The sequence below is a fragment of the Chiloscyllium plagiosum genome, unplaced genomic scaffold (genome assembly GCF_037043375.1).
Source record: "Chiloscyllium plagiosum isolate Xiang-an unplaced genomic scaffold, Cpla_swu_hap1 HiC_scaffold_10, whole genome shotgun sequence".
Taxonomy (NCBI): domain Eukaryota; kingdom Metazoa; phylum Chordata; class Chondrichthyes; order Orectolobiformes; family Hemiscylliidae; genus Chiloscyllium; species Chiloscyllium plagiosum.
The window spans coordinates 77,224,652-77,239,483 of record NW_028270148.1 but is presented as its reverse complement, the minus strand read 5'-3'; the positions used below and the strand labels follow the sequence as shown (position 1 = coordinate 77,239,483).

At 44.2% G+C, this 14,832-nt stretch overlaps 1 protein-coding gene across 5 annotated transcripts in view; it reads left to right on the top strand.

The window, feature by feature from the left end:
* Positions 1-14,832, top strand: part of sytl3 (synaptotagmin-like 3) — a 168,577-nt gene that overhangs the window by 146,381 nt on the left and 7,364 nt on the right. For 3 of the 5 annotated variants that reach the window (XM_043696176.2, XM_087991471.1, XM_087991472.1), the window contains one exon: positions 14,164-14,266. The exons of the other annotated variants lie outside the window; for them this stretch is intronic. In XM_043696176.2, coding sequence (XP_043552111.1) covers positions 14,164-14,266 — 103 coding nt within the window. The remainder of the gene's footprint in view (positions 1-14,163; positions 14,267-14,832) is intronic. 5 annotated transcript variants of the gene reach the window in all.

Here is a 14,832-nt window from a genome sequence, read left to right as displayed (position 1 = left end):
TGGGGCATGTTTTGTGTATGTGGCATATAATTGGCAATAAGGAAATCTATATGTTTCTGTTAATCTACACTTCCTAAACCTGACTTTATTTTTGCTCTTTCATATATTAGTCTTCCCAGAGAATCACTTCATAGAGTTATAGTGTCCGACAGCATGAAGATAGGCCCTTACGCTGAGACTGCTCCATTCCAACCAAAATATCCATCCACGCTAACCCCATTTCCCTGCACTTGACCCATATCCTTCTAAACCTTTCCTACCCGTGTAGTTGTCCAACTGCATTTTAAATGTTGTTAATATACCTACCTCAATCACTTCTGATGGCAGCTCATTCCATATGTTTACCACCCTCTGTGTAAAAGCATTGCCCCTCAGGTTTCCATTTATTCTTTCTCCTCCAAACTTAAATTAATGGCCTCTGGTCCTTGATTCCTGGGAAAAAGACTGAGTGCATTCATCCTATCCATACCTCTCATGATCTTATACACTTCTAAAAGACCCCCCTCAGTCTTCTACCTTCTAAAGAAAAAGTCCTAGCTTGTCAAACTTCTCCCTATAACACAGTCCCTTGAGTCAGATTACATTAGATTCCCTGCAGTGAGGAAACAGGCCCTTAGAACATAGAACATAGAACATAGAACAATACAGCACAGAACAGGCCCTTCGGCCCACTATGTTGTGCCGAACATTTGTCCTAGCTTAAGCACCCATCTATGTACCTATCCAATTGCCGCTTAAAAGTCACCAAAGATTCTGACTCTACCACTCCCACAGGCAGCGCATTCCATGCCCCCACCACTCTCTGGGTAAAGAACCCACCCCTGACATCTCCCCTATACCTTCCACCCTTCACCTTAAATTTATGTCCCCTTGTAACACTCTGTTGTACCCGGGGAAAAGGTTTCTGACTGTCTACTCTATCTATTCCTCTGATCATCTTATAAACCTCTATCAAGTCACCCCTTATCCTTTGCCGTTCCAACGAGAAAAGGCCTAGCACTCTCAACTATCCTCGTACGACCTATTCTCCATTCCAGGCAACATCCTGGTAAATCTTCTCTGCACCCTCTCCAAAGCTTCCACATCTTTCCTAAAGTGAGGCGACCATAACTGCACACAGTACTCCAAATGTGGCTTAACCAAAGTCCTGTACAGTTGCAACATCACTTCACGACACTTGAATTCAATCCCTCTGCTAATGAACGCTAATACACCATAGGCCTTCTTACAAGCTCTATCCACCTGAGTGGCAACTTTCAAAGATCTATGAATATAGACCCCAAGATCCCTCTGTTCCTCCACCTCACTAAGAACCCTACCGTTAACCCTGTATTCCGCATTCTTATTTGTCCTTCCAAAATGGACAACCTCACACTTAGCAGGGTTGAACTCCATCTGCCATTCCTCAGCCCAGCTCTGCATCATATCTAAGTCCCTTTGCAGCCGACAACAGCCCTCCTCACTATCCACGACTCCACCAATCTTCGTATCATCTGCAAATTTACTGACCCACCCTTCGACTCCCTCATCCAAGTCATTAATAAAAATTATAAACAGCAGAGGACCCAGAACTGTCCCTACGGAACTCCAGTTGTAACTGGGCTCCAGGCTGAATATTTACCATCTTCCACCACTCTCTGACTTCGACCGGTTAGCCAGTTTTCTATCCAATTGGCCAAATTTCAGTCTATCCCATGCCTCCTGACTTTCCGCATAAGCCTACCATGGGGAACCTTATCAAATGCCTGACTAAAATCCATGTATACTACATCCACTGCTCTACCCTCATCCACATGCTTGGTCACCTCCTCAAAGAATTCAATAAGACTTGTAAGGCAAGACCTACCCTTCACAAATCCGTGCTGGCTGTCCCTAATCAAGCAGTGTCTTTCCAGATACTCATAAATCCTATCCCTCAGTACCCTTTCCATTACTTTGCCTACCACCGAAGTAAGACTAACTGGCCTGTAATTCCCGGGGTTATCCCTATTCCCTTTTTTGAACAGGGGCGCAACATTCGCCACTCTCCAGCCCCCTGGTACCACCCCCGTTGACAGTGAAGCCGAAAAGATCATTGCCAGCTACCGTTGGCAATGATCCTCTCTTGCTTCCCACATAATCCGTCAGGCCCGGGGGACTTGTCTATCCTCAAGTTGTTCAAAATGTCCAACACACCTTCCTTCCTAACAAGTATCTCCTCTAGCTTACCAGTCCGTTTCACACTCTCCTCTTCAACAATACGGTCCCTCTCATTCGTAAATACTGAAGAAAAGTACTCATTCGAGACCTCTCCTATCTCTTCCGACTCAATACACAGTCTCCCACTACTGTCCTTGATCGGACCTACCCTCGTTCTCGTCATTCTCATGTTTCTCACATATGCATAAAATGCCTTTGGGTTATCCTTGATCCTATCTGCCAAAGATTTTTCATGCCCTCTCTCAGCTCTCCTAATCCTTTTCTTCAGGTCCCTTCTGGCTATCCTGTATCCCTCCACTGTTCTGTCTGTACCCTGTTTCCTCAACCTTATGTAAGCCTCCTTCTTCCTCTTTACAAGACATTCAACCTCCCTCGTCAACCAAGGTTCCCTCACACGACCATTTCTTTCCTGCCTGACAGGTACATACATATCAAGGACACGTTGTATCTGTTCCTTGAAAAAGTTCCACATTTCCACGACATCCTTCCCTTCAGCCCAAAAAGTCCATACCAACCCTCCAAAGAGTAATCTATCCAAACCCATTTCCCTCTGACTAATGCACCTAACACTATGGGCAATTTAGCATGGCCAATTCACCTACCCTGCACATCTTTGGATCATGGGAGGAAACCAGAGCATCCGGAGGGTGGCACGGTGGCACAGTGGTTGGCATTGCTGCCTCACAGCGCCAGAGACCCGGGTTCAATTCCCGACTGATTGTGTGGAGTTTGCACGTTCTCCCCGTGTCTGCGTGGGTTTCCTCCGGGTGTTCCGGTTTCCTCCCACAGTCCAAAAATGTGCAGGTTAGGTGAATTGGCCATGCTAAATTGCCTGTAGTGTTAGGTGCAGGGGTAAATGTAGGGGAATGGGTCTGGATGGGTGCACTTTGGCGGGTCGGTGTGGACTTGTTGGGCCGAAGGGCCTGTTTCCACACTGTAATGTAAGGTAATGTAAAATGTAATGAAACGCATGCAGACATGGGGAGAATGTGCAAATTCCACACAGACAGTCGCCAAGGCTGGAATCAAACCTTGGTCCCTGGCACTATGAGGCGGCAGTGCTAACCACTGAGCCACCGTGTCACCCTGAGTCCTGGCAACATCCTTGTAAACTTCTTCTGGACTCTTTCCAGTTTAATATCATCCTATAGCAAGGTGATCAAAGCTGAATGCAATACTCCAAGTTAGACCTCACCAATGTCCTGTACAACTACAACATAACTTCGCAATTCTTCAAAATGAAATCTACCAGCATGATTCCCCCTTCTTTTACCATCCTGTCTGTTACCTTGAAGTATATGTTGTATAATAGACCGTGTGGTTGGATTGCAGCAGGATGTTGTAGATTTGGGATTGGACTAGGTATGTTGCTTGCTGATCTGGGCGAGGTTTGAGCCCATTGACCCTTCTTCAGAACTGATAGTAGCTAGGAAAAGATTACATATATACTGAAAGCAAGAGCTGTTGGAGGAAGGAGTGAGCAGTTAAGCAGAGCTGGATTCAGGAGAGAGAGAGAGAGAGAATGAAGTTAGACAGATAAAGGAATTAAAAATGACATGCCACAGTTACTATGAAAACACCAACGTAAAAACCCATTATATACTCAATAGATTCCATCAGTTCATAAGTCCAAAACTGTAATGGATTTATTGTCCATACTTGGTAATGATTTTCTCTCAGTTACCCACTACTTTACAAAATCTCCAATTATCAAATGGGTAAAGCACACTTCAGGCATGCCATGTTCTGTCTATTCAGGGCACCTGAAGAGACCATATCTGAAAATGGGTCATAATGTACAGACAGAACTATTTGCAATATAGATAGAACATAGAAAATAGAACAATACAGCATAGAACAGGCCCTTCAGCCCACGATGTTGTGCCGAACATTTGTCCTAGCTTAAGCACCCATCCATGTGCCTATCCAATTGCCGCTTAAAGGTCACCAAAGATTCTGACTCTACCACTCCCACAGGCAGCGCATTCCATGCCCCCACCACTCTCTGGGTAAAGAACCCACCCCTGACATCTCCCCTATACCTTCCACCCTTCACCTTAAATTTATGTCCCCTTGTAACACTCTGTTGTACCCGGGGAAAAAGTTTCTGACTGTCTACTTTCTGACTGTTGCAGGTTCCGGGATTTAAATGTTTTAGTAGGGTCAGAGGTGGGGGTAAAAGAGGGGGAGGTGTGGCATTGCTTGTCAAAGATAGTATTACAGCGGTGGAAAGGACAATGGATGAGGACTTGCCATCTGAGGTAGTTTGGGCTGAGGTTAGGAATAGGAAAGGTGAGGTCACCCTGTTAGGAGTCTTTTACAGGCCTCCTAATAGTCCTAGAATCATTGAAGAAAGGATTGGGAAGGTGATTCAGGAGATGAGTGACAGTAATAGGGTGGTTGTTATGGGGGACTTTAACTTTCCTGATATTGATTGGGAAAGCTATAGCTCAAGTTTGTTAGATGGGTCAGTGTTTGTTCAATGTGTGCAGGAGAGTTTCCTGACACAATATGTAGACAGGCCAACAAGAGGTGAGGCCATACTGGATTTGGTTCTGGGTAACGAACCAGGCCAGGTGTTAGAATTAGAGGTAGGTGAGCACTTTGGGGATAGTGACCATAATTCGGTGATTTTTACACTCGTGATGGAGAGGGATAAGTGTGTACTACAGGGCAAGAATTATAGCTGGGGTAAGGGAAATTATGATGCGGTGAGGCATGACTTAGGATGTGTGGCTTGGAAAAGTAGACTCCAAGGCAAGAGTGTAAATGATATGTGGAACTTGTTCAAGGGGCAACTATTGAGTGTCCTTGATAATTATGTACCTGTCAGGCAGGAAGGAAAGGGTCGTGCGAGGGAGCCGTGGTTTAATAAGGAATTGGAATCCCTTGTTAAATGGAAGAGGGCGGCCTATCTCAAGATGAGACGTGAAGGTTCAATTGGGGCGATTGAGAGTTATAGGGTAGCCAGGCAGGACCTGAAGAGAGAGCTAAAAGCAGCAAGGAGGGGACATGAAAGGTCCTTAGTAGATAGGATTAGGGAAAACCCTAAGGCTTTCTATAGGTATGTTAGGAATAAAAGAATGACTAGGGTAGGAATAGGTCCAGTCAAGGATAGTAGGGGGAAGTTGCGTGTGGAGGCGGAAGAGATTGGGGAGACACTGAATGAATACTTTTCTTCAGTATTTACTCAGGAACAGGGCATTGTTGTCGATGAGAATACTGAGTCACAAATAAGTAGAATGGATGGCTTTGAGGTATGTAGAGAAGAGGTGTTGGAAATCCTGGAAAAGGTGAAAATAGATAAGTCCCCTGGGCCTGATGGCATTTATCCTAGGATTCTCTGGGAAGCAAGGGAGGAGATTGCAGAGCCATTGGCCTTGATTTTTATGTCCTCTTTGTCTACAGGAGTAGTCCCAGAAGACTGGAGGATAGCAAATGTGGTTCCCTTGTTCAAAAAGGGGAGTAGGGATAGCCCTAGTAACTATAGGCCGGTGAGTCTCACTTCTGTTGTGGGCAAAGTCTTAGAGAGAATTGTAAGGGATAGGATTTATGCACATCTGGATAGGAATAATGTGATCAAGGATAGTCAGCATGGTTTTGTGAAGGGCAAGTCGTGCCTCACAAACCTTATTGAATTCTTTGAAAAGGTGACGAAGGAGGTTGATGAGGGGAAAGCGGTAGATGTGGTATATATGTATTTTAGTAAGGCGTTTGATAAGGTTCCCCATGGTAGGCTACTGCAGAAAATACGGAGATATGGCATTGAGGGTGAGTTGGAGGTTTGGATTAGGAATTGGCTGGATGGAAGAAGACAGAGGGTAGTAGTTGATGGCAAAGTTTCTTCATGGAGTGCCGTCACTAGCGGTGTTCCGCAAGGATCTGTTTTGGGACCATTGCTGTTTGTCATTTTTATAAATGACCTGGAAGAGGGGTTAGAAGGTTGGGTGAGCAAGTTTGCGGATGATACGAAAGTCGGAGGAGTTGTTGACAGTGAGGAAGCATGTGGCAGGTTACAGCAGGATATAGAGAAGCTGCAGAGCTGGGCAGAAAGGTGGCAGATGGAATTCAATGTAGCTAAGTGCGAGGTGATTCACTTTGGGAAGAATAACAAAAAGATGGGGTACTGGGCTAATGGTCGGATACTTGGTAGTGTGGATGAGCAGAGGGATCTTGGTGTCCATGTACACAGATCTCTGAAAGTTGCCACCCAGGTAAATAGTGCGGTGAGGAAGGCATATGGCGTACTGGCTTTTATTGGTAGAGGAATTGAGTTCCGGAGTCCTGAGGTCATGATGCAGTTGTATAAGACTCTGGTACGGCCGCATCTGGAATATTGTGTGCAGTTTTGGTCGCCATACTATAGGAAGGATGTGGAGGCATTGGAACGGGTGCAGAGGAGGTTTACCAGGATGTTGCCTGGTATGGAAGGAAAATCGTATGAGGAAAGACTGAGGCACTTGGGGCTGTTTTCACTAGAGAAAAGAAGGTTTAGGGGTGACTTGATTGAGGTGTACAAGATGATTAGGGGGTTAGATAGGGTCGACAGTATGAACCTTTTCCCGCGTATTGAGTCGGGTATTACAAGGGGGCATAGCTTTAAATTAAGGGGGGGTAGATATAGGACTGATGTTAGGGGTAGGTTCTTCACTCAGCGAGTCGTTAGTTCATGGAATGCCCTGCCAGTAACAGTGGTGGACTCTCCCTCTTTATGGGCATTTAAGAGGGCATTGGATAGGTATATGGAGGATAGTGGGTTAGTGTAGTTTAGGTGGGCTTGGATCGGCGCAACATCGAGGGCCCAAGGGCCTGTACTGCGCTGTATTCTTCTATGTTCTATGTTCTATGTACTCTATCTATTCCTCTGATCATCTTATAAACCTCTATCAAGTCACCCCTTATCCTTCGCCGTTCCAATGAGAAAAGGCCTAGCACTCTCAACCTATCCTCGTACGACCTATTCTCATTCCAGGCAACATCCTGGTAAATCTTCTCTGCACCCTCTCCAAAGCTTCCACATCTTTCCTAAAGTGAGGCGACCATAACTGCACACAGTACTCCAAATGTGGCCTAACCAAGGTCCTGTACAGCTGCAACATCACTTCACGATTCTTGAATTCAATCCCTCTGCTAATGAACGCTAATACACCATAGGCCTTCTTACAAGCTCTATCCACCTGAGTGGCAACTTTCAAAGATCTATGAACATGGACCCCAAGATCCCTCTGCTCCTCCACCTTACTAAGAACCCTACCGTTAACCCTGTATTCCGCATTCTTATTTGTCCTTCCAAAATGGACAACCTCACACTTGACAGGGTTGAACTCCATCTGCCATTCCTCAGCCCAGCTCTGCATCATATCTAAGTCCCTTTGCAGCCGACAACAGCCCTCCTCACTATCCACAACTCCACCAATCTTTGTATCATCTGCAAATTTACTGACCCACCCTTCGACTCCCTCATCCAAGTCATTAATAAAAATTACAAATAGCAGAGGACCCAGAACTGATCCCTGTGGAACTCCAGTTGTAACTGGGCTCCAGGCTGAATATTTTCCATCTGCCACCACTCTCTGACTCAACCGGTTAGCCAGTTTTCTATCCAACTGGCCAAATATCCCTCTAATCCATGCCTCCTGACTTTCCGCATAAGCCTACCATGGGGAACCGTATCAAATGCCTTACTAAAATCCATGTACACTACATCCACTGCTCTACCCTCATCCACATACTTGGTCACCTCCTCAAAGAATTCAATAAGACTTGTAAGGCAAGACCTACCCCTCACAAATCCGTGCTGGCTGTCCCTAATCAAGCAGTGTCTTTCCAGATACTCATAAATCCTATCCCTCAGTACCCTTTCCATTACTTTGCCTACCACAGAAGTAAGACTGACTGGCCTGTAATTCCCAGGGTTATCCCTATTCCCTTTTTTGAACAGGGGCGCAACATTCACCACTCTCCAGTCCCCTGGTACCACCCTGTTGACAGTGAAGACAAAAAGATCATTGCCAACGGCTCTGCAATTTCCTCTCTTGCTTCCCACATAATCCTAGGATATATCCCGTCAGGCCTGGGGGACTTGTCCATCCTCAAGGTTTTCAAAATGCCCAACACATCTTCCTTCCTAACAAATATCTTTTCTAGCTTACCAGTCCGTTTCACACTCTCCTCTTCAACAATACGGTCCCTCTCATTTGTAAATACACAATACGGTCCCTCTCATTTGTAAATACATACAAATACACACATACATGTGCCAAGTAAGACATAAAACATTTGACAGCCTATGGTGATGAAGATGTTAAACGCCAACATGACAAAAATCAAAACCGATGATATTAGACAAGATTCCAACATGTGACAGTTCTGCCAGAGCCCAACAATCTATATTACAGACTATTTAAGGAAGTGGCTTCAGGAATAGTGATTAAATTGGTAGTCATCTTTCGAGATTCTTTCAAATCTGGAACAGTTTCTATGGATTGGAAGGTAGCTAATGTAACTTCACTATTTATAAAAAGGAAAATGAAGAGAAAATAGGGAATTACAGACCAGTTAGCTTGACATCGGTAATGGGGAGAATGCTAGAGTTCAAAAGCTTAATTAGCAGAGCATTTGAAAAACTTGAAGAATCTACTGGAATTTTTCAAGTCGTGAAGGGGGACCCAGTGCATGTGGTTTACTTGGACTTTCAGAAGACTTTTGAAGGTCCAACATAAGAGGTTAGAATATAAAACTAAAGCACATGGGTTTTGGGGTAGTATACTAACATAGATAAAGAATGGCTGGCAGATAGGAATCAATGAGTAGAAATAAATGTGTCTATTTCCAAGTGGTAGCCAATAATTAATGGGTTGCTGTAATGATCAGTGCTAGAGCTCTAGCTATTCACAAATGCATTAATGATTTGGATGAGAACATAAAATGTAGTAGATCGAAGTTTGCAGATCACTCAAAGCTGGGTAGGAGGGTGGACTATGAGGCAGATCCAATATCCTTGCTTACTGTGAGATGTTCTCATGCTGTTGGGGAGGTATAAATTTATTTGGCAGGGAGATGGGGCACAGATCTGATAGAAAGTCAGGAGCAAGGTCCAATCCGATGTAGAAGGAATGCTAGGAGAGTGCAATAGGTGGAGAAGACATTGAGAGGATAAGACACATGAAAGGTCCGGAAAGCTAAATTGAATTTTCTTGCTGGAGCTTGACTGGTAAGGCAGATGTACTTAGAACATTGATCTGCATGTGGAAATATAATATTGTTGCAATTGCTGAGATGTGGTTGAAGGAAGGACAAGACTGGCAGCTCAACTTTCCAGGGTATAAAGATTTCAGGCAGGGAATAAAGAGAGGTGGGATCATTGCATTATTAATAAGGGAAGCTATCACTGCAGTAATGAGGGAGGACATTATGGAAGGATCTTCAAATGAAGCCACTCTGGGTAGAACTCGGAAATTTTAAAAAAAAAGTGTGATTAACTTGCTGGATTGTGCTACAGAGAGAGAGAGGAGCAGATATGTAAGCAAACTACAGGAAAATGTGAGAAACAGGTTATAGTTACAGGGCCCTTCAACTTTTTTTAAATTAGATTCCCTACACTGTGGAAACAGGGCCTTCAGCCCAACTAGTCCACACCGACCCTCTGAAGAGTAACCCCCCCAGATCCATTTCCTTCTAACTAATGCACCTAACACTATGAGCAATTTAGCATGAGCAATTCACCTGCCCTACACATCTTTGGACTGTGGGAGGAAACCAGAACACCCAGAGGTAACCCACACAGACAAAAGGAGATTGTGCAAACTCCACACAGGCAGTCACCCAAGGCTATTTCTGGGGATATACTGGCCACCAATACTCACTATAATCCCACCAACTCCCACAATTACCTGAACTATACATCCTGCTTCCTGTAAAGTTTCTGTTCCTTTCTCCCAGTTCTTCCGTTTCTGTTGCATATGTTCTGATTATACCAACTTTGACAAGGGAGCCTCTGAAATATCCACCCTCTTTCTCAACTGAGGATTCCTCAGCACCATTGTTGACATGGCCCTCAACCACATCCGATGTATCTTGCGCACTTTGGACTTTACCCTTTCTTTTCGTTCTCACAACAGCAATAGGGGTTCCCCTTGTCTTTACCTACCATCCCACCGGCATCCATAAGCAGAAAATCATTAGCAGCCATTTCCATCACCTCATATAGTCCCCCCCTTGTCTGCCTTCCTCAGGGACCATTCCTTCTGGGACATCCAGGTACACACTTTCTTCACTCCCACTTCCACAGCCCCACGGCATCTTCCCCTGCAATTGCTGAAGGTGTAACACTTGCTCATTTACCTCCTCCATCCTTAGTATCCAAGTGCCCAAACTTACCTTCCTTGTGAAGCAGTGCTTTACCTCCACTTCTCACAATCGAGTCTACTGCATTCACTGCTCACAATGTGGTCTCCTTTACAATGGGGAAACTATGTCCCTCATGATTTTATACACCCCAATAAGCCTATGCCTCAGCCTCCTATGCTCTAGGGAAAGTCGTTCCAGCCTCTCATTGTGCAGCAGCAGTAGGAACAGTGAGAGCGAGGACCGAGGGGCTGCCAGGAAGGCAATTTTCCCATTTAAATACTTACCTTGTGGAATCAGCATCCTCCATTTTGCAGCAGCAGCAGGAGCGGTGAGAGTGAGGAGCTGAGTGAGAGTGGTCGAATTGCGCTCTGGGAACTGATATATTTGGGTAGTGGCTAAACCCAACACACTACATGTGTAGTGCCTCTCACCCGCCCATCTCCTCTAACCAAAAAAAGACTGTGTTATGTTGATAAGGAAAGGTTTGTCTTTCTCTTTTTTATTGTGTACTGGTAAGTGGTGTGATTAGTAATTTTTAAAAATTTCATTTATCTGTTATTTGCTATTATAGTTGGACTAAGTTAAGCTTAAGGGTAAAAATGGCAGGAGATACCAGACCCGTGTTATGCTCCTTTTGCTCAATGTGGGAGTTCAGGGACGTGGCTGATGTCCCTGACTCCTTCACGTACAGCAAGTGTGTTCAGTGCAGCTCTTGTTAGACCGTATGATGGCTCCAAAGCTGCAGATGGACTCACCTTGGAGCATCCACGATGCTGAGGAGGTCGTGGGTGGCACGTTTAGCGAATTGGTCAGATCGCAGATTAGGATTGCTGAGGGAGAAAGGGAATGGGTGACCAAAATGCAGAGAAAGAGCAGGAAGGCAGTCCATGTGTCCCCTGTGGTCACCTCCCTCCAAAGTAGGTGTACTTGTATTGGAAACTGTTTAGGGAGGTGGCTCACCGGGGAAGTCAGCAGTAGCCAGGTTCATGCTGTATAGAAGGTGGGAAAAAGAATGGAAGGGCTATAGTCATAGGAGATTCAACTGTTCTGTGGTCAAAAACGAAACTCCCAAATGGTATGTTGCCTCTCAGGTGCACGGGTCAGGGATGTCTCAGATCGGCTGCAGGACGTTCTGAGGGGAGGAAGAGTGAACAGCAAAGTTTTTGTGGTGCGTAGAGGCACCAATGATATAGGGGGAGATAGCAGATCTAGATCGGTGCAGGTATGGAGGGCCAAAGGGCCTGTTCCTGTGCTGTAATTTTCTTTGTTGTTTGTTCTTTCCTTATAGCTCAATTCTTCCAGTATTGGTAATATCCTTGTACATCTTTTTTGTACCCTCTCCAGTTTAATTACATCCTTCCTATAGCAGGGCAACCAGAATTATATGTAGTACTCCAAATGTGGCTTTACCAATGTCTTGTACAGCTGTAATATGACAGCCTAACTGCTTTACTCAGTGCTCTGACTGATGAAGGCAAACATGCCAAATGCCATCTTCATCACCCTGTCTACCTGTGACACCACTTTCAAAGAACTATATACCTGCATCCCTAGGTCTATCTGTTCAAGAACACACCCCGGGCCCAACCATTAACTATTTAAGTCCCGCACTAGCTTGTCTTACCAAAATGCAACATCTTTCATTTGTTTGAATTAAACTTCACCTGCCATTCATCAGTCACTGGCCCAGTTGATCAAGACACCTTGTACTCTTAGATAACCTCCTTCACTGTCCACTATAGCACCAATTTTGGTGTCATGTGCAAACTTACTAACCATTCAGTTACTAACCATTCCTCCTATACTCTCATCCAAACTGTTTATATAAATGACAATCCAGCACCAAACCTTGCAGCTGGTCACAGGCCTCCAGTCTGAACAAAACCACCTACCTCCACTCTCTGTTTCCTATCATCAAACCAATGTTGTATCCAATTGGCTAGCCCTCCCTGGATTCCATGAAATGTAACTTTACTAATCAATCTAACATGCAGTACCTTATTGAAGGTCTTGCTAAAATCCACGAAGACAAAATCTACTGCTCTGTCTTCATCTATCTTCTTGGTCACCTCTTCAAAAACCTCAATCCAAATTGTGAGACATAATTTCCTGTGCACAAAGCCATGCTGACCCTCTCCCTAACCAGTCCTTGTCTTTCCAAATGCATGCAGATTCTGTATCTCAAAATCCCCACCAATAACTTAGCCACCACTGATGTGAGTCTACTGGTCTGGAGTTACCTGGTTTTTCCTTGCAGACTTTCTTAGATAATGGCACAACAATAGCCACCCTCCAGTCTTTCAGCACCTTGCCCGTAGCTTTCAATATTGCAGATGTCTCTGCTAGGGCCCTGCAATTTCTTTCATAACTTCCCATCGTGTCCTGGGATATATTTGATCAGATCCTTAAGACTCCCAGCACCTTCTTTTATTTCATGTGGACTCTTTTCATTATTTATTTCCCTGAGTTCCTGAGCTTCTATGTCTTTCTCCACAGTAAATACTGACAAGAAACATATGTTTAGAATTTCATCCATCTCCTGGTCTCCACACATGGACGACCTTATTGATCTTTTAAGAGGGGTCTTTTGTCTCCCTAGTTACTGTTTTGCCCTTAATATACTTATAGAATCTCTTTGGATTCTCCTTTACCCTATCTGCCAAAGCTATTTCACATCCCCTTTTTGCCCTTCTGATTTCCCTTTTAAGTGTACACTTGTATAATTTAAGGGATTCACTTGATCCCAGCTGTCCATACCTGACATATACCTCCTTATTCTTGACCAGAGCCTCAATGTCTCTAGTCATACACTGTTTCGCACTCCTGCCAGCCTTGCCTTTCAGACTAACAGGGACATGATGGCCCTGAATTCTCGTTATCTCACTTTTGGAAACCTCTCACTTGCCAGACATCCCTCTCCCCCAATCATTTTTTTTAAAGTTCCTGTCTAATATCATTACAATTGAATTTGCCCGAGTTTAGAAATTTTCCTTGTGGATCAGGCCTGTTCATTTCCATAAATATTTTAAAACCGAGACTGGTTTGTCTTCTCAAATCTGTAGGCTGAATAAAGTGCATTTTAAGTATTATATCACCTTTGTTCCATGACACAGGCCACAATGGTGACACCAGCTCTTCAAATGAGCACCACTACCTCCTGCCAATGCCCTGCTTTCCCTCATATCTTTGATTCCAGCACTCTTCCAAGCAGTGCACTGCATATTGTAACCATTTGCTGTGTAAAAGTTTTTCTCACTTCACATTTGCTGGCCTGTTATTTTGTCAAACAATGTAACTACTGTTGTTGGGACCTCTAACATCCAAAAGTGTTTTCTGTCCTTGTCCATTTCTTCACTGTACTCATAATGATTCTATGTCTTGATTTTCAGGTTTGAAATTCTTTCTCAAGTTCTGTCTCATCCTTTTGTTTAGTGGTAACTTCTCTCCTTTGCTAATGTTTTCAATAGTTTTTAAAACCAAGTTACTCTGGACTGATTCCTTCCCCACCTTGACTATCTTGAAATAATGTAATTAATGATAAAATCCAAAAATTGGAACAAAGAACATTGTGTAGTTGTTGAAGCTACATCTTTGTGATTCTGAGCTTTGTTTTAGGTATGTGAAGACCTATTTGCTTCCTGACAAATCACCTCAGAGTAAGTTGAAGAGCACAGTGAAGAAGAACTCGGTGAATCCAGTTTTTAATGAAATATTAAGGGTAATTCATTTCTTGATGATAATAGGATATTCCTTCATTTAAACATTTTCAGTTAGCAGTTTTCTTTCCATTGCACTATGGGGGGAGTGTAATGAAGGTTTACCAGATTGATTCCTTGGATAGCCGGATTGATATATGAAGAGAGATTAGATCAGTTAGGACTATATTCCCTGAGTTTATAAGAATGAAGGGTAGTTCTTACAGGAACCTATAAAGTTTTAACAGAACTGGACAGGGCAAACACAAGAAGGATGATTCTGAATACTAGAGAGTCCAGACCAGGGGTCACAGTCTAAGTGTATGGGATAGAGACAAAAAACTGCAGATGTTGGAATCCAAAGTAGACAGGCAGGAGCTGGAAGAACACAGCAAGCCAGACTGCATCAGGAGGTGGAGATGTCAACGTTTTGGGTATAACCTTTCTTCAGGACTAGATGTGGGGGTACAGGAGCTACAGACAAAGTGGGAGTTGGGGAGAGTATCAGAATAGTGAGGTACTGATAGGTGAACACAAGTAGGGGGTATGACCTGGTTGGTTGTTGGGAGGAGAAAGTGAGGTCTGCAGA